Source organism: Talpa occidentalis, unplaced genomic scaffold (assembly GCF_014898055.3).
Source record: "Talpa occidentalis isolate TD23 unplaced genomic scaffold, MPIMG_talOcc4v2.1 talOcc4.12, whole genome shotgun sequence".
Lineage (NCBI taxonomy): Eukaryota > Metazoa > Chordata > Mammalia > Eulipotyphla > Talpidae > Talpa > Talpa occidentalis.
Genome location: NW_023601212.1, coordinates 47,686,201 through 47,714,178, shown reverse-complemented (window position 1 = coordinate 47,714,178; position 27,978 = coordinate 47,686,201). Strand labels below are relative to the sequence as shown.

Genomic DNA, 27,978 nt, shown 5'->3' with positions numbered 1-27,978 from the left:
GAGCGGCGCGAGGGGTGCCAGAATCCGAGCCTGGGGCTGGCAGGGGGCGCCCGCCGGGGCCGGGCGTGGAGAATCCCGAAGTTCTGGACCACGGGTTGGAGGAGACAGAAAAGGTTCCACGAAGTTCTGGACCGAAGTCGGGGAGCGGGGGCGTCGTGGGGATTTCGGAAGTTCCAGGGTCTCGGGTGGCAGTTCCCGAAGTTGGGGCGCGTACTGGGCGACCCGTTCCTGCCGCGCGTGGGGACTCGATTCTGACTGATATCACGGAGCTGAGATGCATGGGGTGGGGCTTCGCCCCCTCACGCGCTTGGGGATCAGGCACCGGGCGGGGTCGGGCCCCCCTCCAGGAGCCCCGGGCCGCCCGGCGTCCGAGGCGCATGACTAGTTGGTGAGTAACTTTCCCCAAACGTTGCAAGTCGCGGCAGGAGCGTCAGGACCGGAAGGGCCTGAGTTCCCGGGATCCCTGCACCCCAGAACCCCAGGACTTGCCTACAATCTCCACTAGAGCCGTCGCCCCTCCTCCACCCAGGGGCTCCGATTTCAGACCCTGTGAACCAGACAGCAGCTGCCCTGGACTGGGTGGGGAGGGGAAGAGGCATTCCCCCTCTGGCCACTGAGGTCGTTCCTTCTTCCAATTTGCCACCCCCTCCCCCAGATCCCTCTTGAGTCCCCCGGCTGCCGGATTGAAGGTACACAGGTGAGGGGCGGAAGTCTCTCTGGTAGTTGTTTCTGGCCTCTGTTAGGTGGTTGGCTAGAGGAGTCAGAAGCGAGGTACAGGGGCGCCCCCCATCTCCAGATCCTGGATACCCCTGGGCCTCCTGGTATGGAGTTGAGAGGAGATGGGTCTTCTGGCTGTAGGCCCCAGGGCTGACCTGTTTAGTTACATCTGTCTTTTTAACTAGGTTGGGGGCTCTCTGGGGATTTGTACTTTGACTCCAGGTTGTGCCTCTGCCCTGGAGGAGAAGTTGGGATTCCCTCAGAGTGGAGGGGGGAGTGGTCTCCAGTAGGCACCAGACTACACCCCATTTTTTGTGGAGGCCCTGGCTTGGGTCGTGACTGGGGAATGTGGCAGAAAGTACTGGGCCAGAATTGATCTTGGACTGCATCTCCACCCAGTCCCTAGACTGAGGGTGCTTCACTGGGGGTTCTAGTAACTGGGACTTGACAATGAAGGTTTGTGCTATGATGTCAGGTACCACCTGGCTCCCCTCAGAGTGTTGTGGGGATAGGGGTTCCTTCAGAAAGGGAGAGATGAGAGATGTTCTTTTGTTCTTTTGCCTTGAATGGTATACTGATTCCCTCCCGTTTTTGAAACAGTTATATGAATGGTGTGCCAGGTTGTGAGTCCTGAGTTTGGACATCTTTGGCCTCCCTCAATCTGTCACACGCCCCCCTCTCTCCCCAGAGGCCAAAGCAACAGACCTGCCATCCCTCTGGCTACCTCTTGGAACTTACCCAGCCCAGCCTGACCAATGTCCACAGCCAGGTAAGCCCCGGTCGCCCTCACTTGGCCCTTAACCCCTCTAGAGGGTTAGGGGGTTCGGGGGCACCCGACTCCCTCCTGAGAGCCCTCTCTCCACACAGGGAGCAGCCCATCTTCAGCACACGGGCACACGTGTTCCAGATTGATCCCGCCACCAAGCGGAACTGGATTCCTGCGGGCAAGCATGCACTCACCGTCTCCTACTTCTACGATGCCACCCGCAATGTTTACCGTATCATCAGCATCGGGGGTGCCAAGGTCTCCGGGTGGGACTTGGGTGTGAAGGCAGGCCTGGGTGTGGTAGCTGCCTTGCTGTTTGCCTGGGGTCAGGGGAGCGCTGAGCCTTTCTGTACCTTAGTGTCTTCCACCTGAAATGACTCAGGCCAAGGATCTCCGAGGCACTAACACAAAGTGATAGCCTAGGAATTTCATGTTCATTATTACCCGTCCAGTCATCCTTGAACTTTGTTTCCCCCTTCCTCAGGCCATTATCAACAGCACCATTACCCCCAACATGACCTTCACCAAAACCTCCCAGAAGTTCGGGCAGTGGGCAGACAGCCGAGCCAACACTGTCTACGGCCTTGGCTTTGCTTCGGAGCAGCATCTGACCCAGGTGGGTCGCCAGAGGAATGTGTCTGGGTTTTCTGGGTGACTGGGTCCCTGGACAGCTGCAGGGCCTCAGCTGTACAATGGGCATATGAAATTGGACAAGCCAGAAACCCCTTTCCAGGTCCCTCGTTCACATCTCAACTTTGCTGGTCACCAGCTCCAATTTTGGGCATACCTGGCCCCTGTGGGTGCTTGGGTGGGACTTGGAGCTTCCCCAAACACCCTGGCTTGTCTTTGTTCACATTGTCCCTCCACCCTCAGCTATCACTAGACTTCAATATTGTCTTATATACCTGACAGCCAGTACTTCCTCTGTCCTGCCGAGATCACCAGGATTTTCTCCTCCAAGTGATCATTTTCTTTTCACATTAAAATAGTTTTGAATTAATTGCTGTGGGCAGTAGAAGGTAATCTTTTTTTCCCCACATAAATGCTGGTTGTTCTTGACCATTTTTTAAAAAGACCACTTTCCCAAATGAATTGCACCACTCCCTTGACTAACATCAAATAGCTGTATGTCTGTAAATATTTTCTTTAAAAATTATTTTCAAATGAAGGAACTTTATTTAAAAATTAAAAGTCTGTCGTACCTTAACCTTATGGTAAAGGTAGAGATTAGTGAAACAAAAATGACACCAGCAGAGTGGTGAACAGATGACTTTCAGAGCTGCTTTCTCTTTTTGTTATAAAAGGATTTTGTCCCAGGCAGTAAATAGCACCTGCCTCAGGGTCTCCAAGTTGAAATAAACTTGGTAGAGAGAATGAGGGGATTCTTTTCTTGAGGAATCTCACAGTGAACCTTTGTGCACATCCCATCCTACCCTGAGGTTCCCTCACCCCCACAATGCTCACCAGGGTATCTTTTAACAAGTCTTCTTTCTAAAAGTTCCTTCCAAAGCAACAGGGTTGGCATTGGGTGGGGTGACCTGGTGGGGCTTAGGGGAAGAGGCTAGGGGCTGGTGACTCTTTGTTCCTGCTTGCCCACCCCAGTTTGCTGAGAAGTTCCAGGAAGTGAAGGAGGCAGCCAGGCTCGCTCGGGAGAAATCTCAGGATGGTGGGGAACTCACCAGTCCAGCCCTGGGGCTCACAGCCCACCAGGTGAGCACTCGCGCCCCATGCCCTGGTGCCCAGACCCGAATGTTCAGATGAAATGGCGGTAGGTGAGATGATGAGATGGTGATATGGTGGTAGGAGCCTGGGGAAGGGGAAGGGTGTGGTGCCATGCATGGGGCCTGTCTTATGGGTACGACCTAGTCTTGTTTCAGGGAAGGCCAGAAAGCCAACTCATAGGGCAGAATCAAAACCTGGTAACTGAAATGGCCACACAGGGGAACAGAGTAAAGACCTGTCCCTGGGCAGCTCTGCTGCAGCACCAGACACGTTAGATATGAAAAAGCAGGCTGGCTCTGGCTCCTGACCTCAGGGCTGGAGATTCTGGTGATAAGATCTATTCATAATGAATTCAGAGGAGAGGGCTTCTTGTCCCAATCATCGGTGGAAAAGGTGTTGAATTCTGCCCCCCCCCCCAGGGTATTGCTAGGAGGGCTTCTGAATAAGCTCGTGGATTTAAACTGGTCTACTATAGATCCCTCCTGGGGTGGAGGTAGGGGGTTGATGAAAGCTCAGGCAGGTAAGATGGGGGGCAGGGACCCAACTCCGCCAGGAGCCCTGGAAAGTGGTTGAGGAGGGGAGGGGCACCGTGGGCTCCCTGTGCTGGAAGGATCCCTGCCCTCAATGAGGACCGCACTAACATCTGTCCTCACCCCAATCATGACTTTCTAACCTGGGCTGGGCTGCAGCCACTCCCCCCTATGAGTCCGCTTCTGCCTCTGCCCTTAGGTGCCCCCCAGCCCCCTCATCAGCACCAACGGCCCTGGCGATGAGAAATTGTTCCGCAGTCAGAGCGCAGACGCCCGGGTCCCGCAGAGCGCGAGCGGCTCAAGAAGATGCTGTCGGAGGGGTGAGGGAGCCGTTGCGACAGGGAGCAGCGGGGCCGAGGGAGGCTCTGGCTCAGAAGCCGGTGGAGGACGGGCGGGCGGAATCCGTGAAACCGAGGCCTGAGAGCAGGGAGAAGTAAACCCCATCCAGTCCCGTGGGGAGTGGACCCCCTCCACTCTGCCCTTACTTTGGCCACGCCTTCCCGGGATACGGGATAATACGACCCCCACTCCCCCCTCCTCTGGGACAGTGCCTCCCCACTCGCCAGTTCTGACCCCATCCCCTGGGCCGAGCCCGCCCCGCATTTCTCACTGAGCTATCACCTAGCACCCTAGGGGAGACCCCCCCCGGCCCCCCCGGCACCCTAGGATGTACAGCCCCTGCCCCGTCTCGAGAGGGTGTGACCACACCTGGGTCCCTGCGCCTCCCACCCTGGCCCCCCCGCCCCCACCTTACCCCCTGCTGCCAGCCCCTGCCAAGCCCCTGTCCTCCCTGCAGCTCAGTGGGAGAGGTGCAGTGGGAGGCAGAGTTCTTCGCGCTGCAGGACAGCAACAACAAGTTGGCAGGCGCCCTGCGGGAGGCCAACGCCGCCGCCGCCCAGTGGAGACAGCAGCTGGAAGCCCAGCGCGCTGAGGCTGAGCGATTGCGGCAGCGAGTAAGGGGACACTTCCTACCCCGGGTCCTTGAGTTCCTCCGTCATGTCACTTTCCTGAACCTCCGCCTCTTGCTCTGTAAAATGGGTCTGATATAATGCCACCTGAAGAGTTGACAGGCCCTAAAGTCCCATCATCAGAGACGGGGTGGACCCAACCAGTGGGTGTTACTGTGCAGGAGGCAGGTTCCCCAGGGGTCAGGAGCTGTCCTTCCTGTCTGCGTAGGTGGCCGAGCTGGAGGCCCAGGCAGCCACGGAGCAAACCCCAGTCAATGAGAAGGAGGGGCTGTGCCAATCACTCCAGCTGGAGCAGCTGGAGGCACTGGTGCAAACCAAGGACCAGGTGAGCACTTAGCTTGTGAACATATCTATATTTGTGTCCCTGCCCTCGCCTTCCCTGACATCCCATGGGGAAGCCGGAACCTCCAAACAGACCCTGGGAACTCTCCCCTAGGAGATTCAGACACTGAAGAGCCAGACTGGTGGGACCCACGAGGTACCGGATGCCACAGAACGTGAGGAGACACAGCAGAAGGTGCAGGTATGTGAGGCTGCTGCGGTGGGGGAATAGGAACTAGGCAACCACCCCCTGCTGTGGGATGCATTTGGGCGTTCCCCCTCCTAGTGAGTCCTGGTAGCTGTGTGCCTCCCTGGGCCTCCATTTCTCTACCTGTAAATGGGGTCAGGAAGATCTGATGCTGGGAAAACCTGGTTGTAAATGGTAGTTGTTATTGGTACCATGTTTTTCTATTCATCCACACATTCAACAAGCAGTTTGATTCCCTACTGCATTCCCATGTTTGACCCCATCAAGTTCTCATACATCCCGGCCTGGGATCAAAAACCTGCATCTGAAGCTACACCTGACTATTGCTGAGGACTTTATCTGTGAAACTTTCATGGGATGCCTCCTGTGGGTATGGGAGGTGGAGATGTTAAAGGATCTGGTGCCCTCAAAGGTGTCCTAAGAGAGAGAAGTGGGCAAATGCTCCTTGTTTTCTTGGGGGCAGAATGCACAGTATGTGCAAAGGCCCTGCAATGGGAAGCTAACCAGTTCAAGGAAGCACAGGGAGGCTACAGGCTTGAGTTGGGATGAGCAAGGATAAAAGGGGAGTGTGGATCTTCTTCCCAATTTCTTGGCTAGGGGAGGGTTTTCAGTGGATGAGGGATGTGAGCAGTTCTATGATGTTGAAATCATTGGGGACAGGGAATGTCTTGGCAGAGATAGCAGGGAGGCAGTTGGGAGATGGAGAGCGGGGGCTGTGAAGATGGTGTGCAGAGGCTGAGGCCTCAGCAGAGCTGTGACCTGAGACTTACTGGGCCACCCAACTCGCCCTGCCCCTCCCTGCAGGACCTGGAGACCCGAAATGTGGAACTGGAGCACCAGCTGCGAGCAACGGAGCGCAGTCTAGAGGAGGCACGGGCTGACCGGGAGCGGGCGAGGGCCGAGGTGGGCCGGGCCGCACAGCTACTGGATGTCAGGCTGTTCGAGCTGAGTGAGCTGCGAGAGGGCCTGGCCCGCCTGGCTGGGGGTGCACCCTGAGCCAAGCCTTCAGAAGCTGCTTTTACATAAACCATGCCCACCTGGTGCACGGGCTGGGCCGCAGGCGGCACAGTGGGCCGTTCGCCCTGGCTGGAACTGGGGCTGACTCAGCCTGGGGAGGGCCTGGTCACAGTGCCCAGCTGGTCCTGGCTCTCAGCTCAGGGGCTGGTTTTGAGCTTTTCATCGTGTAGAATTTCTAGAATCCTTGGGGCATGTGCTGGCGCCCAGATTACATTTCTAAGCGTAGCTGTGTGTGCGTGTGGTGTGTGGGCACCAGGCATCAAGCCACCGTCATGGGGCCCTCTACCCGCCTTCTCTTAACTGTACCCTAGCCGCCTTGGTTCACATGGGACTTGGTCGGCCATGTGTAGGCGTGGCAACATTTGGAAAGTTGCTGGGCTGGGTTCCAGCTCTGCTCAGGGTTGGTGCCCCCTTCCCCTTGGACTCAGCCTGAGCTGTCAGAACTTAGGTGGCCCCTCGTCAATACCCTCTTCACTCTGGCCTCAAGCCTTAAATGAATTCAGGTGGGCAGGTGAGGCAGCCCCCAGAATTGGTGGGCAGTGGTGTTCACTGGGTGGGGGAGTGGTCTCCCTAAACCTCACAGATGCAACTGGAGAATGGTGCAGTTGCTGTGTTAACCTTTCAGAGAGGAAACTGAGGCCCTGAGGCAGCTTCATAAACCGGAGGTCACCACGCTGGAACACAGTGTAAAACTTTGGGCATGTCTGGACAGGAATGGAGACCCAGGGTGGGGTGGGATGACATGATATTTGGGGGTGGGGGGGAGGCACACGAAGCATATTAGCCACCTCTCTTCCCCTGCCTCCAGTCCCTAAGAGATAGGGATATCAAAAGATCCATTTATTGAGTGCCCCTTGCAAGCAGCTTCTTGTTCTGACCCCACCATACCTCCATGAAGGGACTCTGGCCACAGCCAGCCCCCCTTTCCTTCTCTGAGGCCTCTTTCCAAAGCTCGGAGGAGGGGCCAACGGGGACCACAGGGTGGATGAGCTGTACTCTGCATGATGGGGTGTCTGTACATGCTGCTGAGGGGGGCTGGCAGGTTGTGGTGGGGCCAGCTGTCCCCCAGGAAGGAGTCCTAGGTAGCACCCGTGGAGCTCAGGCCAGGTCCTGGTCCTGGGTTGAGTGGTTCTTAGGTTGGGTATTGGGTAAATGTCCCCTTCGGCCAGCCTTGCCAGCCTGTTGCTGCTTCAATGTCCGCTGCACTTTTTCTTTGAAGCGCCGGTTCTTCTGCTTGATCTTAGCCAGTTCTGCTTTGCGCTTGGCTTCCAGGTCTGGGTCCTGGCATGGGGAGGACCAGGGGAAGGGGGTATCTGAGCTGGGCAATGCCCCTACAACCTCACCCACCACCTACCTACCTGCCTGCTGGGTCCTCACCTTCCCCTCCAGGATCAGCTGCTTCCGCTTATTGATCTCCTTCTTTTCATCAAAGTTGGCTGCCTCCAGTTTCTGATGGGAGAGGGGGTGGAATCCCGTCATGGAGGGCCACCTCTTGGAGGGAGCACCCTCACCCCAGGACCAGCTCCCCAACACTCACAATCTCACACTCCCTCCGCACCACGTTGACCTGTGTGAGAATCTGCAACACCTCGGCCTCCTCCACTGAGAACTCCTCCAGCTTCTTCTCTGTGGGGATGTGAGGCGCGGCAGGGGAGGGTAGCATGACAGGGAAAGACAGTTTACCCACAACAGTGAGCTCCCCTTTGGGGAGAGGGCACATACAAGGCCATCCAGAGCTCTATCAGGTGGGCAAGACCAGGGATTCCAGCTTTCTGTCACTTAGCTTTTGGAAAGCATGCCCTTTAAAGCCAAAAGACATTTCGGAACATATGTGACCCACATTTCTGGCTCGCTACATATTAAACTACCCAAAGGGGTTTTAACACATCCAGGCTCTGTCCCTGGAGCCTCACATCCACAGGAACTACCCACACGCCTGAGAAACCCCACTCCCTTCCCACTTGACGTGGCTTTCAGCTGCTGAGAGCCACTGTAGGGAGCTCCTGTTCCAATGGTTGGGCAAAAGAAACTTCTCTAGGGTTTCAGACAAAAGTGACTTAAGCTGCTCACAGCCTCCCCCACTGTTCACACCCACTCACTGATCTGTTCTTCGATGGCGTGGACCAGGTGGATGTCGTACTGTGTCACTAGTGTGATGGCCTGGCCTTGTCGCCCTGCAGGAATGTACCAGTTATGTGTGTAAGGCCTGGATGAAAAGCCAACAAAAGCAGATCCTGACCACTTGGCAGCTAGGGATTCCTCCTGTTCAATCAAGGGAAGTAAAATCAAGGTTTGATAGGTAGGGGAGGTGAAGGAAACTCAGGGCTCTACCACCAGCTGGACCTCAGTCTAATGGGTGGTCTGTCTCAGGGCAGCAGCTACTTGTTTGACTTAAAAGGGGGTTGGCAACATGGCTGTTTTCCCTTTTCTATGTCACTGCCAGGAAGCTCAGGTTCTAATGTCATTGAGAAGCCTAGATCTTAGGCACACTAGTTCTCCACTCTTTTTCTGTGACAATGATTAATGCTAGGACAGCACTCACAAGTGATGAGGCCCATGAGCCTGGAGCAGCTGCAAACAGGCATGATGCACCAGGCATCTGGGGCCCACAGAGCTGATATGACCTATCTAAGGCCATGGGTAGGAGAGAAGGTCCAGGGCCCAGCCTAGTCTGGCCCCAGAAACTATGCCTCTCCCCGTCCTGGGTGTGAAAGAATCCCACACACTCCATGCTCCTCCCTTCTGGAGTTGAGCAGACATAGGACACCTCCTGGCAGGGTCATGATGAGGAACCAAACCTGGACACCATGGGGTCACACGGAGAAGCCAGAGCAGCTGGCTTCGTGTCTGAAAGAGCAAGCCCCTTGACTTGCAAATGTTGCCTCCAATATCTCTCACCTGCTGCTATTCCCCCCACCCAAAGTCCCTACTGTTCACATGTGGGCAGGCTGAGGGATGAACATCCAAAGGCCACCATACCCTGCTTGCTCACCTGCACGGGCTGTCCGGCCAACTCGGTGGATGTAGATCTTGGGGAGCCCGGGGGTATTGTGGTTGATTACCACCTGCACTGTGGGGATGTCTAGGCCCCTAAGGGAAGAGGCCAGTCAGCACCACTGTTCACATGGAGTAACTGAAGCAGGGACCCTCTAAGTTCACTCAGCATTGAAACTGGGGCCACTTGACCCATGTCCAAAGCCAACCTCCCCCTTTGGCCCCTCTATGGGGGCATCATGGGGCAAGCACATGAAGCACCCTGGGGCCACTCACCGAGAGGCGACATCTGTTGCAATCAGGATTCGGTAGATGCTGGACTTGAATTTGGCCAGGGCAGCAAAACGTTCTTTCTGTGCCAGGTCAGGGGAAGAACTGACATCAGTATTTCGGCAAACATTTGAACACTTACTGGTTGGGGTATACCAGTTCCCGGGGCAGAGGCCAGGGCAGTCCAGCCCTCCATGGGCTCACAGTCCAGGCAACCATAAGGGAGAAAGGCAACCATGAGAAGGTCAGATGGACAGACACCACAACAGACACAGTGGAACAACAGGACAGGAAGGCCTCGCCAAGGAGGGACTTGTGAGACTGGGACATGGAAAACAACAGCAGTGTGCCAGGCAGAGAAAAGTACCTGCGCAAAGGCCCTGAGGCTGGGGGAGCCCGGGAGGCATGCTGGAGTGGTTGGCATTGAGACAGCCTAGCAACTTACCTGCTTCATCATGGAGTGCAGAGCTACAGTGGGGAAGTTGAATTTGCGCAACATCATGCATAAGATCTGGCAGGTTCTGGTGGGAAGGACATGTTATAAACTCCAGCCAGGGTCCTGGGAAGGTGCTCCTAGCCTACCCACTCCCAGTCTCCAAGCAGATGGCCCTGCACTGCCAGGGAAGGAAAAGCAGGGGTGCAGGTGGTTGGACCCTGCTAGCTGACATCCTGTCTATTGACTGTTCCCATGGCCTAAGTCCACGAGAGTTGGTCCTATTTTCAGAATTTTTTGTTTTGGTAACTGATAAATTCTTGGGGGCCAGCAGCCAGTTAGGAGGCCTCCCCAACTCCAGCCCTGCTGGAACATCTACAATTTCTTGACAATCTCCCCCAATACTTCAAAGGAAGACCTGGTTAGAACTGCCCCTCTGGGTTATCTGGGACTGCAAGATGACTGCACTGGGGGTTGTGCTGATCTATGGGCCTCTGGAGACAACCCACGCACAGCCCCTCTGGTTAAGGTGGGTCTGACGAACCCTGAAGTCTGTTTCTGCCTCTGAGAAGGGTGGCCCCTCTCGGCCTCCTTGAGCAAATCCTCCGAAACTTCTGGTCAGAGCAGAAGCCCCAGAAACTGGCTGTGTCTCATGCCTGTGATGTGGAGTCATCCGTGGGCCTCTGTGGGGGTCAGGGGACAGGAGTCAACCGGGAAGGGGTGTGACAGGCCGCTCTTGCTCACTTGCACGTATTGGTGAAGATGATGATGGACCAGTCCTCATGCTCATCCTGGAAGCTCTGGATTAGGTGGACCAGATAGGCGTCCTTGACTTTCTCAGGCACCAGCAAGTAGCGCTGGTCCAGCTGCTCCACCGTGCGTACCCTGGGGATGGGCGACTGCTATTTTTCCTTCTGTGTCTACAGCCATACCATCCTGAATGCACCCTGTGTCATGCTTCCCCTTCTGTGGAATGGGGCTGATGCCCTGTCCACAAGGCATAACCTCTAATGGGTGTGAGCTTCACACTGACCACCCTGCCCTTGCCCCAATGTGGTCGTGGACTCACGGGGTCTGAGCCTCCCAGAAGAAGGGCTGGTTAGTGGCCAGGCCCTGCAGCTCCCTGAGTGTGTCGGTCAGGGTGGCACTGAAGAGCAGTGTCTGCCTGCGGGCTGGCACAGCTGCTAGGATGGTCTCCAGGTCCACAGTGAAGTCTGTGCAGCCCTGCTCCAGCAGCCGGTCTGCCTCATCCATCACCTGCAGCACCAGCAAGCAGGGGAATCTAGGTTAAGCACTTGTCCTGAGGGTGGGCACTCTCTCTTCTAAGTTTCCAGCACTCTTACCCCTCTTAGCTCCAACGACATGCCCTCAGTCACCTTCACTAACACAGGTCTCACCTTGTTGACCTCTGAGCTGTCATTGTCTCATGTCCTTCCTATTCTTTTTTTTTTTTTTTAATTTATGCATACAAAAACTGGGGTATGGGCGAGAGGTGTGGGAGGTGAGGATTCACCACAAACAGAATGGGGAACAGGACAGATTGACTGAAATACACTGCTGAGGGGAGCAGCAAGCGAGTCAGGGGAGGTCTGCGGTACCATGTGGATAGCTCCCTGGCCGGGGATCAAACTCGTGCTGCAGTGGCTGCAGACAGCTTCATAGGTTGCGTCTTAACCCCACCAGGGAGCCCCTTCCTCATCTTTTAAAATGTCTCCCAGATAGAGAAATCACTGCTTCGCATGACTCACCAGAAAGCGGATCTTCTTGATGCTGAAGGTGTTGGAGCTGCGGAGGTGATCAGCCAGGCGCCCTGGCGTGGCAATGACTACATGTGGTTTCCGGGAGAGCTCCAGGGCCTGGGCCACCATGTCTGCGGGCAGAAAGGGGGCAAGAGGTGGGACTGGGTAGTTGGCCTGAGGTTTCAGGGCTCCACGCTCAGCGCTCCCTGGGCCCCTTACCCACACCACCCAAGGTCTTCCTGATGCACTGTACCGGTGCTGCTCAGAGATCCCCTGGCTCCCCTTACCCATGCCGCCGACAATTATGCAGTCTTTCAGGCCTAGAGGCTTCCCCAGGACCCGGAACTGCTCAGCAATCTGGTAGGCCAGCTCCCTGTAGGCAGAAAGGATACAGGTTGGATCAGATAAAGAGTCTATGTCAGCCTCCCATTCCCTTCTCCACCCTAGGACTTGTGACCACCCTCTCCTGTTCACACACCCTCCGAGGCTTCCTGTCCCCTTTGACCAAAGGCTCGGATACTGAACATTGGAGGCCCATTGTGATTCCTGGTCCCTCACGATGCTGGGCTCCAGAAGATATCCCAACAGCCCTTTCCCTATCAATACCACCCAAACTGGCCTCTCTTCCTCCCATGGCTTTAGCACTACAGTCGCCAAAGCCTGACAGTGTTGGTCTCCTCTCCACATCCCTGCCCAGCTCCACACAGGCTCCAAGTATGGGATCCCCAAAGCTTCAGACCATCTACCCACTTCCTCATCTCTTGTTTTGCTCTGCCTTGCTCACATGCCTTCAGAATCGATCCTAAACCTCTTGAGATCCTTCTCAAGCTGGCTCTAACACACTCAACCCCCAAGACCCTTTCTTCCCTGCCTTCTCAGTCTTCGCATAAATGCAGTTCCCTCTGCCCAGATTATCTTCCCCCAAGTTTTTCCCTTTGAGGCACTCTTCTCATTCTATAAGGCATCCCTTGAATGAAACCTCCCTCACCCCCCACCCCACCATGCTCTCACAACATGCAGCACCTACCTTTCTTACTGTCCTTACAGACCTATATGTCAGTCACCATACCTGTCTACTTAAGGATGGGGAATGTATCTATTTATTGGATCACAAGACTGTTCACACTTTTTGCACACCATCTCGCATAATTCTTCAATGCCTCTAAGAGGCAGACACAATTTCTGTCCCCATTTCACACATGGGGAAAGCATAGCTCTGAGAGGCAAAGACTCTTGTCCAAAAGAATATAGATGGCTAACTCACAGCAAGGGTCCTATGGTTGGCTCACCTGGTGGGTGTCAGGACGAGGCAAAAGATACCATAGGGATCCTCAGACAACTTCTGCAAGATGGGTAGGACAAAGGCTGCTGTCTTGCCACTGCCTGTCTTGGCACAGCCCAGGCAGTCCCGACCTGGATGGAGGGCAAAGCAGCATCAACACATTCCAGGTGAAAACAGGCCAATTTTGCGACAATTAACACCTAAGGAACAATCACTGTGTGCCCAATAATGGCCTATATCATTTCCATTGTGAGCAACTGGCAAATTCCAAGAGGGAGAGGCCCTTAGAATCTTCAATAAACAGAATGGGAAACTGAGTCTCAGTTTTGCCCAGGACACAAGCTGGTAAACAGAAGTTGAACCACATCCATCTTATCCTAGATGCCAGTTACTGGCAGCCTCAGTTTCCACGCGTAAAATGAAGATAACAGTGTAAGCTCTAATGGATTTCCCCACTACTATCGAGCAGTCATTCACCAAACCCCTCCTGTGCTCTGAGGCTTAGAGAGTTGTGCGCGGACACACTGCAAGACAGTCGTGCAGCCTAAATGCCAACCTGCCCAGTCTACCTCCGTTAATGCTTCGCAGGAGTAGCGCGGTCAAAGGCTGCGAAAAGAAGGCGAAAGGAGCGACGACTGCTCCTGGGGAAGATGCCAGGCCACACTCACCCTCCAGGATGGCGGGGATGCATCCGAGCTGCACAGGTGTGGGCTGCTTCAAACCCAGCTGCCGACATTGTTCCACAAGCCACGACGACAACCCCAACTCCGCGAAACCAGCCATACTCGCCGCCAGCCACGGGGCGCCTTTGAGCCGCGCTTCCGGCGCGTGCGGATGACGCCATGGAAATATTCGCGTTTATTGGATCCGCCTTCTGCGTGGTACCACCCACTCCAGCTCATTCTGCAATTCCCAAAGTCAAACACAGCCTCACCCTGTTTCCCGGAATCCCTTTTGCTCGCAGAATCTAATCGAACTACAATTCCCGAGACGCCCTGCGAGCCGTACTTGCGGCACCCTCCCCTTTACTTTCTATTAAGGGTCTCCCATTGGTTGGTCGCCAGCCATCGGGGAACGAGTAAACTACATTTCCCGGCGTGCTGCGCGGTAGCTCCCTCCTTCCGTTGACGTGTCCCTCCGGAAGAGGGGAGTGTGAAGGCAGCGATATGGCACCTCCTGCCCCAGGTCCAGTTTCTGGAGGCTCCGGGGAGGTGGACGAACTATTCGATGTAAAGAATGCCTTCTATATCGGCAGCTACCAGCAGTGCATCAACGAGGCTCAGCGGGTGAAGGTGGGGCCGTTCGGGGGAGGGGGGCCTCTGGGGGGCGCTGGCATAGGATGCTCCCTGGTAGCCGCCGGTCGTGCTCTCATTTAAAACCTTTCTGGTCTCGTCTCGGCGGTTCCCCCGCGTATTTCTTCAGAACACGGCTAGGAATTGTTTTTGTGCCATGACAGAACGCGTATCTATAACAGTTTGTCACCCTTCTCGGAGTGCGCTTCCTCTGTGCCCTGAGAGGCATTTGGGTGAGGGAGGCGTTTGTACCACTTGCAGTAGTGATAGCAATAACTTTTGTTCACCGCCTACACTTTGCTGCCGAATCCGCAGTACCCGCGAAGTAGGAGCTGTTGTTTGTCCTCGTTTTACCGATGAGAACACCGACGCGGGAGACAGTAATGACTTCCCAGATCTTACCCTGATCCCTTGTGCCGGTTATTTTGTCCCAACCTTGCCTATTAATTCATTCCTGATTGAGCATCTCCGTGGTCAGGCAATGTATTCGTGCTGGATGCACAGCAGTGACAAAATAGGCAAAACTTCCAGATCCCTTGGAAACTTATCTTTGAAAGGGAGGTTTGACAGTAAATAAACAAGAAGTCAGGAAGTTTGGTGGAAAATGGTGGGAAGGAACTCGGTTGTTTGAGAGCAGAGCCCAGCCAGCACTGGTTGGGTGGCAGGGTCCTTTGCCTTTTAGGGAGAGGCATGGATGTTACTTTCATTTTGAGAGTGAGGTGCTGGAATATTTTTAAGAGCTGTGAATATGGCAGGGTCTTGGGGGGGGGTGGTAAAAGGGGCGGGCAGACTCACGGCAGAGGTTTGGATGTTATTTTGAAGGTGCAGAAGGCCATGGGAGCACAAGCAAGGGAGTGGCAGACATCTTCACAGAGTCAGCTTGAGAGGAATTTGGACTCTGAAGTAGAGAAGGCTTGCTTTCCATGCCTCTGTCTTTGGCAGTGTGCCTGGATTCCTGAGCATATGATGGGAATGAAATCTCAGACGTAAAGAGTCTGAGGATTTGTTGAGGTAACATTTGCACCATTGTATTGGTTTTCCAATGCCTCTATGATAATAAACAACTGCTTAAGATGGCACAAATTTATTATTTTACAGTTTCTGTAGGTCAGAAGTCTGACGTAGCATGCTCCAGGCTAAAATCAAGGTATTGGTCTACTGAGTCCTTTCTGGAGGTTCTGGAGAGGAATCCAACTTTCCTGACTTACCATAGCGTGCCACCTTAGCTCTTAGGGACTTCTCTCCAATTCTCTCCTGCCTCCTCTGTGTTCTTTCCTTAGCCAGGGCTATCACTGTACTGTGTGTCTACGAGCCTCAGTTTCACCTCCTGTCAAATGGGAATGATGCCACCTAACTCGGTAGAGTCATAATGAGCTCTAGCGTTACATTCACATTCCATCTTGCAACTTTTGCCATGTATCTCTTTTCCTTACATCATAGCAATGACTCTGAATCTTCTCTTGTCATAATCTGCAAACGTTATGTCCTCACTGAAAGAACCACCATTACCTTCTGTACAGGGAATGACAGAAAAGGAAGAGAGAGAAACCAGGCCAAAGTCACCCTGGCTGGGGGCATGCCATGGCCAGCCTCTGAGCACAACCTGTCCCCTCTTTGGTCACATGGTGAGGGTGCTCTGGTCCTAAGCCTAGGTGCTGCCTCAGTGCATCAGAAGAATGGATGGGTCCCTGCTGAGACACTCAGTGCAATTTAACTCTGGTCCTCAGAGCTAACTCTGACTAAGCCTCAGGCATTCTGTGCTGCATGGAATGGTATCTTAAAAAGATAACATCCACCATGTGTGTGACTTATTTGGGAAGGGAGTTTTTGCTGGCATAATAGTTAAGTGAAGGGTCTCTGGAGATCAGCTAGGATTTAGGATGGGCTCGAAATCCCACTGTAAGCATCTTTCTAAGATAAGGGGAACAAAAAGTTTCAGGCACAGAGAAGGTGAGGGCAGATTGGAGTGATGGCACACTCCACACCAAGGATGGGCATGCTTGCAATCCCAGGGGCTGAGAGAGGTAGGAAGGGTCTTCCTATGGGGCCATTGGTGGGAACATGGTCCCGCCAACACCCGGGTTTTGGAAGTCTGGTCTCCAGAGCGAAGATACTTGGGTTTCAGTTTGTGGGAGTTCATTCATCAGCTCCCAGCAACTTCAATAGGTAACACCTGGTCAAACACATGATGTATCATTGCCGTTGATCATCACCATGTCACTGTTTGTCACTTTTCTTAAGTGCCCACAAGATGGCAGGCAGTATCCAAGTGTTGGGGATGAAGCAGTGAAAAAAGCCTCAAGGAGCTTGCTGTCCAGTGTGTCCAGGGACCAATGGCCACATGGGCAGCAGAGTGAAGGGATGTGACTCCTGGCCCCATCGCTGTCCTCCCTGGGCAGTACCCCTTGTCCTCAGGCCTCACAACACCTCTGAGCCACTGGAGTAGTACAGGAGCACCCAGTGGGGACTGGGGGCAGTCCTGCCATCAGGGATGGGGAACACAGCATCCACCTGAAATGGTACATGAGTCTCCCGGTACTTTGATGGGGGTGGGGCTGAAACTGCTGCCTGCCAAGCTTCTGGAGATACAACTGCAGGTCGTTTGTCCTCATCAATGCCCACATATGAGGGCTATTTGAAGGTTATTTATGTACAGATCCCCAGCCTGGCCACCAAGGCTAGAGCAAGCTGCTGGTACCCTAGGGTGAAGTTGACCTGTCAGATCAGGGCCAGGAGCCAGGCTTCTCATTTGAGGCAGTGTTGGGCCTGGGAGGACATAGTCGCTGCCCTCACCCCTCTCAGGCTGGAGAGAAGAGGGCTGGCTCAGTGAGCAGAAGGGCAGTCCCGATGGACTCCCAGTTGTCAATTCCTCGACCCTTTGTCCCTGTGCCCTAGTTGCTGGACCAGCTGCCCCATTGTTTGCTTTCCTGGGGCCCATGGTTTGAAGGCTGCTGGAGTGCCTGTGCCCTCAATTGAAATTGTGCCCCTGAGAAAGGGCCCCTGCCTGCCTGCAGCCTTTTGGTCTGGCCAGGGCTTCCTCACAGTAACTCCCACTTCTTGGCCCTGCGTAGTGGCTGGGCTGAGGGCATGAGCCGTGGGCTATTTCCCTGGGATTTGGCCTTGGTCTGGTTGGGTACAGATGTCATTGTACCAGGGTAGCCCTGCCAACTCTACAGAAAAGTCCCCTGAGGGAGGCAAACCATGTCTCTTGTTTGTCATGTTTAAAGAAAGCTTTTTGGAGCAAGAGCAGGTCAGAAACAAGATGTGTAGAAGTATTTGCCACAGAAAGTTCTCTCAAGTGTCTTCCTGAGCCCTGTCTGTGCTCCAGCCTCCCCACCTACCTTCAGACTGTTGCTGACCCAGCATGGGGTACTTCCTTCAAACACCCTGACCACACACACTTTTGGACAGTGGCAGTTTGATCCGCTGCACCCGGCGGTCGTGAGGTTGAGGCCTGAGTTCCACCCTGCCTCTTGCTGTATGAACAGAGTGGCCATGGCAGCTGTAGGGGCCTGTTCCTCACTGCACAGACAGGTGCTGATGGGGCCTCCTTCCCAGGGTGGTGTATGTGTGGGGGGGAAGTCACAAGGCAGTTTCAGGAGCCAGGCTTGGGACTCCACTAGGGCAGCTGGGCCCTACCTCTGAGGACCTGTCCATACAAGGGTCCCTGAGTCCTGACCTGCCTCTATTTCCACAGCCATCCAGTCCAGAGAGAGACGTGGAAAGGGACATCTTCCTGTACAGGGCATACCTGGCACAGGTGAGTGTGGACAGGGTCAGGGCTCTACATGCCTGGTGAGGGGAACAAGAAGAGTGGGCCCAGGACCATGAGCAGCTGGTGTGGTCATCCCAAGTAGATAGGTCATGTCCCCAGAGTTCTGGAATGCCAGGCCAGAGGGACAGTGCCAGGATTTCTTACTATTCTCTTTTACCTGATGGGTAGATCTTATTTAGCGTGGTGTTGGGTTTACACAACAGTAACAGAAACCCCCCACTGCCACCCCCATGAGAAGGCAACTTCTTGTGTTACCTGAGCGGGTGCTTTGTTACAGCCACTGCACCTGTAAGGACAGTATTGTTAGCTAGTCCATAATTCACGGTAGACACCAGGGCCTTTAAATTGCATTGTTGCCCTCATGAGATGCCAAGAAGGCCTCCTCTTTCTCTAAAGACACCCAGGTGGTACAAGCAGGGCTGAATGTGCCCGCCTGGCTCCCCCAGACCCAGTATTCTATCTGCCTTGTCCCCAAGTGTTGTTCTTGGAGCTGCCCCTATCTCCAGGCTCTGGTAGCCTTGCAGGGTTCCTCCCACCTCTTTCTCTGCAGGGTGTTCTAGTACCTGACAGGGTCCCAGTTAATGCTTCCTCAGCCTCAGGGTAAAAACTCAGGCCTGGACAGCACATGTGATGTGGCGGGAAACTCCTTGGGATGCGTTCATGTGTATGTGCACACATGTCTATGCACATACCTTGTACATGAACTTTAAAAAAATAAACAGGGCCTCCATGGTGTTGCAAGGGGTTAAGATGCAACCTATGAAGCTATCTACAGCCACTGCTGCACAAGTTCAATCCCCGGCCAGGGAGCTACCCACATGGCACAGCAGACCTCTCCTATCTCGCCCGCTGCTCCCCTCAGCAGTGTATTTCAGTCAGTCTGCCTGTTCTGTTCCCCGCTCTGTCTCTGGTGAATCCTCTCACCCCCCACACCTCTGGCCTATATACCCCAGTTCTTGTATGCATAAATGAATAAGTCTTTAAATTAAATAAACAAACAAACAAACAAACACCTGTGTGTAGCAGTAATAACCCTGACAATGTAGGAAGAACTCAGTGAGAAGTAGGCCCCTGACTCCAGGCCCTTCTCAGAGGAACCACTGGCACTATCTGGTTTCAGCGCAGAGGTTCTGTCAGGTGTGTGTTTTGCTTTATTATTTCCCAGGACCCTGTCACCTCACTGGAGTCTGGACAGTAACCCTTCAGGTCGTCAGCTAGGATAGTGGGCAGTGTGACCCAAGGGGGCCTTTGGTGGAATGGCATCCAGTGACTGAGGGGTCCATACAGTAGTGGGCACTTGCCTCAGGTGTTGGGCCTCCCCCAGGGCATGCGTTTTGGGACTGATGGCAGAGATCCTGCAGGGAACTGCACTGACCGTGTACTTGTTCTCACAGAGAAAGTTTGGAGTGGTCCTGGATGAAATCAAGCCCTCTTCAGCTCCAGAGCTCCAGGCTGTGCGCATGTTTGCTGAATACCTGGCCAATGAGAGCCAGAGGTGAGGGGGGAGGGTGGGTGTTCTACCTCCTTGTCCCTCACCTTCTTCTATCTCCTGTACGCATACAGTGGAGAGCAGTGAAGGACCAGCTTCAAAGGGGTGGGAGGGGGGTAGGGGCAGGGACATGAGTGCAGATGTCCTTAGAGAATGCCCACAGGTTAAAGGTCAGCCTGTGGAAGCATCTCCAGAGTGTGGGGGGCCAAGGTGGAGGGTGGGCAGAGACACTCCAAATCCTCACCCTGGGCTGGATGTCCACCCTGAGCTGCAGACCAGCGATTGTCACAGGGGAGGTGGGGGTCGGGGCTCTGGGGCCCTAAGACCCCACAGGTTGCTCTGTGCTTGACTCCTCTGTGGGCACCTGTGACAGCACATAGTACAACCCTACCAGTCTCAGGTGGACCTCTGGGCATTCGTACAGGCTGTGGTCTTATTGGTCAGATGCTCACCCAGGGGCGTATTAGCTCACGACTCTGAAGATGGGAGCCATGCCACCTGCCTCTGTGCGGGGTACCTGGCACAACCTAGCAGGTTCCCTCTACATTCCATTCCAGCTGGTCAGCCCCCTTCTGCTTAGAAAGGGGTGGGAAGCTGGGCCCTCGAAGAGTGCTCCAGAGAATTGCATAGGGCAGATGCTCAGGGGAGCAGGCAGCTGTCAGTGTGTCCATCCTGCAGCCACATGCTGCCCCCAGGTCTGCTCAGCAGGCAAGTGGTGGAGAAAGTGCCAGACCCTGTGAAGATGATGGCTTCATGTTGCAGTCATGACACTGACATCACAGAACAGTAGTGGCGTGTGTGCGGAACCCGGCAGGAAGCTGCATGGGTGGCCTAGGGGCTCCTCACACCAACCCTGTGTAACCCTGTGCAATGTCACATGCAGAGCAAGACACATGCTCAGAATTGAAGTCATATACACTGGGCACCTCCTTGGTGGACACAAAGATGGGGATGGGCATGTCCTGCCCTCCAGGGACCCTTTTATATACATACTTGGCCCCCAGACCTCAACGCCCTGCACAACAAATACACATTCGTAGAAAATGAACCCTGAACAGCAGCTTTTGTGTACAGGTGACTCACACAACCTCATGGCTCCATTGTAGTGCCACTGAGGATGAGTCAGGCCATCCTCCATGTTCAGGACATTGGGGTACCACACCCCAAGTGCTGAGGACCAGGAATGCAAAGCCTGGGCAGAGGTGGTATGTGATACCTTCTACATCACATCTTCCCGCTGCATTTTTCTGATTGCTTGGGGCTAAGAGTGCCTAGTGGGGGTGGGGAGGTCAGCACCCAGCAGGTCAGCAGTTAGCCAATTCTGCCTGCTGCTGCTGTGCACCTCCAGTGGGCTGACTCACCATCTCTGGGCCCATCTGCTCGCTGAGACTACCATGCTTTGCAGGGATTCAATAGTCGCTGAGCTGGACCGGGAGATGAGCAGGAGTGTGGATGTCACAAATACCACCTTCCTGCTGATGGCTGCTTCCATCTACTTCCATGACCAGAATCCTGATGCCGCCCTACGTGCCCTGCACCAGGGAGACAGCCTGGAGTGGTGAGTGTTCCCTCTTTATTGGGGGTACAACCTGGAGTGGCAAGTGTCTTCTCATGTCTCTAGGCATCTCAGACTTTGTTGGCAGTTGTCATGGAGATGGGGGTGGGAGGGTTGCTATTGAGCTGGCAGCTCTGCTTTGCACCCCGCAGACTCCTTTCTGCAGGGTTGGGCCATTGCTCCAGGGACATGGTGCTCGGGGTAAAATTCTTTGTTCCTTACTATAGAGCAGAAGCACCTCTGTCTGCCATTGGCTCCTCTCTGGGGCCGATGAAAGCAGAACTGGGGGATGAGCTCTGCTCCCAACATGCCACCCTCTTCACAGCACTGCATCTGTGACTGCCCAGGGAAAGGAGAGTGTGGTACAGGCAGAAGAGCGGCCAGGGAATGGCCAGGGACCTGGAATCTGCACTCAGATTATCAGCAGCCCCTTTGCAAGGGTTATAGGAAGGTGGCACCCACGTGGAATGAGCCCTGGCGGCGGGTAGTGTGGGGAATGGGCCCACTGACTGACTGCCTTATCCTGCAGTATGGCCATGATGGTGCAGATTCTGCTGAAGCTGGACCGCCTGGACCTGGCCCGGTGAGTTCTCCCCTCTACCCCACAGGAACTATGGACAGGCCACGCATGGGGATGTCTGAGCAGAGACCAGGCCAGTTTGTCTCTTTCAGAAGACAGGCTCTGAGTATTGGTGCCTCAGTTGTTTTTCCAATTTATCCCAGTCCCTCCAGGTGGCGTACCACTCACTTGTCCTTTTCTGTAGGGTGTTACCTAGAGAATGAGGGGTGGTGCCATCTGTGCCTTAGTTTCCTTCAGTGAGGCAGGTGGCTGGGCCTGTTCTGCAGGGTTGAGTGGATGGAGAGGGTGAAGGGTGGCGTGCAACAGAGGGACAAGGCAGCTGGGCCAGAGCTCCACATCCTGAGACCTCATGAGTAAGATGAGGGGGAAGAACTTGGGGGATGATGGCTGGGTCAACATTGACCACTCGGCCCTCTCCCACTTCTCTGCCCCAGGAAGGAGCTGAAGAAGATGCAGGACCAGGATGAGGATGCCACCCTCACGCAGCTGGCTACTGCCTGGGTCAACCTGGCTGTGGTGAGCCCAGACCTGGGTCGGGGTAGGGTGTGGGTAGGCACCTTAGAGTGAAGGTGGGAGGTCTCCCCCACCCCAACTGCTCCTGAACAATGTGTTTGTATTGGGTGGTTGTGGCGGGGCGGGGAAGTGGGGGAAGTTGTTCCATGGACTTGCTGGACCTGCTGCTTCCTTTGGGGCCAGGGATTCATTCCTAAAGGAGCTCCTCAGGCTGCAGGGCCCCTGCCCATGTCCCCTTGGCTCAGCCTCAACCCTCTTCAGGGCTGCTCCTAGCTGAGGGGCTTGGCCAGAGCCCGCAGGAATGAACTGGGAACTCTGGGACCAGACACAGCGAGCATTTCCTTGCAAATTCTTCTCCCAACCAAAGCAGCCTAGCTGTGCACCCTCTCGCTTCTGGCGCAGAATGGGTGCGGGTGTCCCGTGGCACCATTCCTGAGCCCAGCCCCCATCTACCCCATGCCTGAACATCTTGCTCTCTTGGCAACAGCCCCTTTTTTGGCTTTGCCATTTGGCTTCCTTTTTCTGAGCCACTCTTTTGTTTGGGCCTTTTGAGATGCGTTCCCCATCTGCAGGCACTGTCCTGGGAGCCAGGGCCTCCCCAGGCTGGTGTCCAGTACCCATCCAGTTAGTGGACAGACCCTGACAGCTCATTCCAGCAGCCTGGTTTGTTTTCATGAGCCCTGCTGAGTCTCTGGCTCCCCTATGGCTGTGATGCTGTGCTTTTAGAAGGGGACAGAATCTCCTATTTAGAACCAGGCTGTTAGAGCAGGGCTGCTGGTAATGGGGCTCTGTGACTCAGCCTGGTGTCCTGTGCTGCATCTCCCTCTGGAAGCTGAGGCTTCCATGTCTATAAATTAAGGGCTTGCGGGACCTCCCTGGTGGTGCAAGGGGTTAAGTGTCAGCACTATGAAGCTATCCGTAGCCACTGCAGCACGAGTCAATGCCCGGCCAGGGAGCGAAACCACATGGCACAGCAGACCTCTCCTATCTCACCCGCTGCTCCCTTCAGCAGTTTATTTCAGTAAATCTGCCTGTTCTGCTCCCCACTCTGTCTCTTGTGAATCCTCTTACATCCCCCCCCACCTCTGGCCTTTACCCCAGTTCTTGTATGCATAAATAAATCTTTTTTAAAAAATTAAGGGCTTGGGAACCCAGGTGTCAGGTGGCCATCGCTATCATGTGCCACTTCACTGCTCTGGAAGAGCACAGGATGCACAGGGGTCTCTACAGGGAAGGGCGGCACCCACAGGGTGTTTGTGAGGCCCAGCCATGCCAGGACCCTCTCCACACTGCACTGGTGGTGTTCTGTTCTGTGAGGGCACAGGCTGGACTGGGCCAGGCAGCAAGAGGACAGCTGTGATGGCAGAAATGTCCCCGCAGGGTGGTGAGAAGCTGCAGGATGCCTACTACATCTTCCAAGAGATGGCTGACAAATGCTCGTCTACCCTGCTGCTGCTCAACGGGCAGGCAGCCTGCCACATGGCTCAGGGCCGGTGGGAGGCCGCTGAGGGTGTCCTGCAGGAGGCGCTGGACAAGGTATGGTTAGGCCCATGCCCTCGGCACCTGGGCAGGGCAGGCAGGTAATGGGGCACAGGCTTGCTACAGGGTATAGCGGGCAGAAGGATCTGGTCAGAGCCCCCATGGGCCTGCCATGTGACCACTTCAGGACTTAATGTGAATCAGGTAAAAGATAAGATTTTAAATGAAAGTCCCGATTCAGCCTCTCTTGGAAATGGGAGGATCCCGTTGGCCTCACCTCTCACCTGGGTCCCTGCTTGGTCTAAGACACCCACCATTCATGACCAAGGGCCAGCTTTAGACAGGGACACTGTCCAACTAGTAGAGAAGGGACCTTGGGCCTACCCTCTCGGGGTGGCTACAGCTGCCTCCTGACTGATGACACCTGAGGTCTTTCATGCTACTTCACAATCCGAAAAGACATCAAAACTTTTTCCATTTTGGGGGAAACATTGTTTTGTGTTTTTGATGAAAGATGGGCATGGTGCAAAGCTCTGCCCCCCTGTCTCTGCTGGTGTCCTTAGGCTGCATGTGTGGTACCAACTCGCCTGCCAGGCCATGCCCTGCCCACACTGACCCCCATGGCCATGCCATCTGAGAGGGTCCATCCAGCTTAGCTGCCCTCTGCAGTCAGGGCCAGTCAGGAACTCCTGACCTGGTGGGCATCTCTGCCAGGTTATGTCCCTCCCTTCCCCAGAAGGACCAGCAGTGGGGTCCCCAGTTAAACGACTCCCTGCTGTTCTTGTCCCCTGAAACATCTTCCTGCTGGCAGCTGCCCTGCGGTTTTGCCCGCCTCTATGATGTGGGTATCCCAAGCTCCTTCCGTCAACTTCCAGAGATTTTTGTGTCCGTTCTTGTTTCTTTCCGGGCTGTCCACAGCTACTGCTGTGAGCTCTTGTCCTGAGTGGTGCATCTGCCCAAGTGCCCAGGCAGCCCTCGGAGGTTCCCTGGTGCCTGAGCCTGAACCCAGTGTGGCCTGGCAGGATAAGGTCACATTTGGAGATTCCCAGCAACTTGGAGGTTCCCTGCCCAGGCCCCTGGAGAACAGGCGGGATGGGTGAGATCTGCCCTGGCCTGGGACTTCATCACAGTAGAGGTTGGGCAGTGGTAGCCTGGAGACCTTGGGTCAGACTCTGTTTTTACAAGATCTGTACTGTAAAGACACCCGTCCCAAATTGTAGCAGGCAAGGGGGCACTGGCTGCCTGACTGCTGGTGAGGAAACAGGCTGGGGTGAGGGAGATGCAGCTGGTGCAGGGAAGAGGGAGGGCAGGAGCTAAGCTGCCCCTCAAGGTGGAGGGGAGGGCTCCCAGCTCACTGCCTGGCGGGGCAGCCTGTGTGAGGCACTCTGGGTCCTGTAGCCCCAGCTCTGAGGCTGACCTTGTGCTGGTCATGCCCCTTTCCAGGCAGCAGAGCCATCCTGCCTGAGACAAGGGGAGCAGGTGAGTGGGAGGCACTGACTCTGCCCACCCGATGTTCCTCTTCTTCCAGGACAGCGGCCACCCGGAGACGCTGGTCAACCTCATTGTCCTATCACAGCACCTGGGCAAGCCCCCTGAGGTAGGCCTCCCAGCCAGGTTCAGGAGGGCTTCCCAACCTTCTCCCCGCTTTCTTCCCCCTACCAGCCTGGGGTGGGTGGGGGTCTCGGGGTTGGCCTAGGATCAGGGTAGAAGCCCACTCCCCATAGGGGCTCAGCTGCCATCTTCCAAAGGGTCCCCACCCTGACCAGGATCACAGTTCAGCTGCTCTTTTGGATCCTACAGATGAGCAGGTGAGGCCCGTGAGCACCTCAGTGGGGAGTGGGCAACAGGACTGAGGAAGGGAATTCAGAGGAGCTGTCGCTGCAGGAAAGACTCTGCTCTTAGGTGCTCACCCAGGGTCACATGACAGTTACTTGTCCCTTGTAGAAGTCCATCCAGGCAGACCCAGGACTAGGCGGACAGCTTTCCAATGCACCCCAGAATCTACTCCCTGTCTCAGAGACAGCCAGCCAGATGGCGTCAGGACCAGGGGCTGGGGGGACTGTGCTGGGATCAAGGGCTCTGCCTGGGACCCAGGTACCAGTCACCAGAGCTTTGGGGAGGGGGCCTCCATATATTGTGCCCAGAAAGAACTCATCACCTCAGCCCTGTCCCCCCGGGCCTTGCCTTCTCCCAGGGCCAGGCACCCTGTAGTGCCATCTCCAGCTGTGTCCCAGGTGCGGGCTCTGTACCAGGCAGTGTTCCCAGCAGGACTCCCTGACCCTGAGGGGCCTGTCATCAGACTGATTCCCTGGTGTGGTGGGATGAGGAGCCTCCAGGGTGATGGAGGAGATGGGAGAGACAAGGACTCCTGCCTGGAATATGCTGGAATCCCTTGTGCCTCCCTCCCCTATCCTGTAGCTTAGGGCCAACATGGGGGTCCCCATATTTCACTAATTGACCCTTGCGTCCCCCACAGGTGACAAACCGCTACCTGTCCCAGCTGAAGGACGCTCACAGGTCCCACCCCTTCATCAAGGAGTACCAGGCCAAGGTGAGCCGATGCAAGTGGTTGGTCTCCAGCCCAGCCCCCCAGGCCAGGCAAGGGACAGCCTGGAACTCACCTGACTCTCTCTCTCTCATATCCCCTCCCCCTTGTTGAAGGAAAACGACTTTGACCGACTGGTGCTTCAGTACGCCCCCAGTGCCTGAGCCCACCCAGATGCCTGACCAAATCCGAGCTGTGGGATGGCGAAGCTGGGCATGTTGCCTTCCCCGCCAGCACTCTTCCCTTTTCACCCTTTGTCCCACTTCTGTCAATAAACATGTCCATTCTGAATGTACCCACCCAATTCAAGTGTGCTGTGGCCACCTGGGACGGAGTGGTGCTCATGGGAACCAGGACTGACACAAGGGTCCTGGGTAGTGTGACCCTGGGCTGTTCTGGGATAGGGAGAGGACCTGGGGACCAGGGTCTGTGAGTAGCTACACCAACTACCCCAACCCTCAAGTGGCTGCCTGGTTCTGCTAAGCTGCAGGTGGCACAGCTGTGCCCCTCGAGCCCAGTTGGCATCCAGGTAAATAGGTACAGAGAGATCACAATCACAGGATTGAAGCCCAGGACCCTGAGGGGTGGGGGGTGTTCCGGCTTGGCTCAGCCAGGCGGGGAGAAGGTTATATGCAGAGTCCTCTTGGGAGTGAGGTCAGCCCCCTAGCCCTCGCTCCTCACTGCTGCCTGGAGGTGGTGAGTCATCGGCCAAGACGGAGACCTCCTGTGTGGACACACCGAGCTTCCTGCCCTGAGAGATAAGAGGAAGCTGGACAATGAAGGCGGGAGGTCAGTGGGCAGGAGAGGGGCAATAGCTGGTCTCTTGAGGAGGTGACCTTCAAACTGTCCACCAAACAAGGGGCTGCCAGGACACATTCTAGGGCAGCAAGAAAAAAACAGCCTATCAAACACATCAAAGACCCTGAGGAGCAGGAATTTAAAAAACCTAAATAAGAGACCAGGAAAAAAACTAATCAATACAAAGTAAAAATCAAAAGCAACAAGCAACTATAAACCAGAGACACTGGAGGCGGGTGCGGTGGGGGAGGTGGGGAGAGGAAGGACTAGAGTCAAAATAAGGGGGGGTGCAATTGTATGGGGAATATAACCAAAACGAAAATGCATACATTGTGCAAAGATGAAAAAAGATGTAAGAATTATATAAAATAAAATATTTAAATTTTAAAAAAGACCCTGAGGTCACACTGGCTCTGAGCTGGACATGGCTGTGGTTTTCCTTGTGCCAGTGTGGGCCTGGACTTGATCATCTGGATAATAGAAAACACCTGGACCCCAGTCCCTGCTGGCCAGGACAGGACATAAGGCAAGGGCCCCACTGTAGCAGGGGCTCGGTCAGGGTCATGGAGCCATGCAATCAGCCAGGAGGCCTGTCATCTCTGGTAGGACCAGAAAGGATGCCACCCTTGGGACCTCAGTAGGCCCTTGCTGGGCCTATGAGCCTGGGAGTTGCAGGCCCAGCTGCCAGCATCAGGAGCCACTTTCCATCCCTGCTGTGTATACACCTGCCAAATTGAAACTGGAGGCCGGACCAGCACAGGGGGCTAGTGGGCAGGGCACTTCTCCCATTACTGATGGGTGTCATGGCAACCAGATAGTGCTGGATGGGAAGACCCAGGACTGGTCCACAGGCCCAATGGAACCTGCGGGAGCAGGTTCAGCCAGCCAGGGACCCCTGAGCAACACCCTGCACCCCAGGTTGACCTTGGTATTAGTCACACCTGGCTTCCAGTTGGACCTTGCAAACCCCAGCCCACACAGTACA

General features: G+C 55.1%; 3 protein-coding genes across 3 annotated transcripts; 2 read left to right on the top strand and 1 right to left on the bottom strand.

The window, feature by feature from the left end:
• The first annotated feature begins 12 nt into the window (after window positions 1-12).
• HOMER3 (homer scaffold protein 3) lies at window positions 13-6,991 on the top strand. The gene is given in 11 exon segments (XM_037506210.2): window positions 13-388; window positions 1,406-1,486; window positions 1,585-1,741; window positions 1,968-2,099; window positions 3,086-3,193; window positions 3,935-4,004; window positions 4,007-4,055; window positions 4,532-4,688; window positions 4,912-5,028; window positions 5,140-5,226; window positions 6,037-6,991. Coding segments are annotated over 10 exon segments (1,083 nt in total). The 5' UTR covers window positions 13-388; window positions 1,406-1,472; the 3' UTR covers window positions 6,229-6,991.
• DDX49 (DEAD-box helicase 49) lies at window positions 6,329-13,789 on the bottom strand. The gene is made up of 13 exons (XM_037506209.2): window positions 13,636-13,789; window positions 12,975-13,098; window positions 11,973-12,058; window positions 11,695-11,816; window positions 11,016-11,203; window positions 10,691-10,831; window positions 9,959-10,034; window positions 9,520-9,596; window positions 9,242-9,339; window positions 8,349-8,423; window positions 7,787-7,875; window positions 7,627-7,698; window positions 6,329-7,530 (listed from the first exon to the last, which is right to left on the bottom strand). The coding sequence occupies exons 1-13, from the start codon at window positions 13,748-13,750 to the stop codon at window positions 7,348-7,350; spliced, it is 1,446 nt and encodes a 481-aa protein (XP_037362106.1). The 5' UTR covers window positions 13,751-13,789; the 3' UTR covers window positions 6,329-7,347.
• Window positions 13,790-14,056: 267 nt separating this feature from the next.
• On the top strand, window positions 14,057-26,527 carry COPE (COPI coat complex subunit epsilon). The gene is made up of 10 exons (XM_037506212.2): window positions 14,057-14,259; window positions 17,957-18,019; window positions 19,429-19,529; window positions 20,929-21,081; window positions 21,608-21,661; window positions 22,093-22,174; window positions 23,552-23,707; window positions 25,179-25,247; window positions 26,127-26,201; window positions 26,312-26,527. Exons 1-10 carry the CDS (start codon window positions 14,134-14,136, stop codon window positions 26,357-26,359), a joined length of 927 nt encoding a protein of 308 aa, XP_037362109.1. The 5' UTR covers window positions 14,057-14,133; the 3' UTR covers window positions 26,360-26,527.
• Window positions 26,528-27,978: the final 1,451 nt, after the last annotated feature.

Bases quoted from the DNA above. Each gene is read 5' to 3' on its own strand.
- DDX49 (XM_037506209.2), bottom strand. From the start codon at position 13,750: ATGGCTGGTTTCGCGGAGTTGGGGTTGTCGTCGTGGCTTGTGGAACAA. The intron at 11,817-11,972 runs GTAAGGGGAGCC...TTCTGCCCGCAG, and splicing joins CATAATTGTCGGCGGCATGG to ACATGGTGGCCCAGGCCCTG. The intron at 8,424-9,241 runs GTGAGCAAGCAG...ACATTCCTGCAG, and splicing joins TGGCCGGACAGCCCGTGCAG to GGCGACAAGGCCAGGCCATC.
- COPE (XM_037506212.2), top strand. From the start codon at position 14,134: ATGGCACCTCCTGCCCCAGGTCCAGTTTCTGGAGGCTCCGGGGAGGTG. The intron at 14,260-17,956 runs GTGGGGCCGTTC...CTATTTCCACAG, and splicing joins ACGAGGCTCAGCGGGTGAAG to CCATCCAGTCCAGAGAGAGA. The intron at 21,082-21,607 runs GTGAGTGTTCCC...CTTATCCTGCAG, and splicing joins CAGGGAGACAGCCTGGAGTG to TATGGCCATGATGGTGCAGA.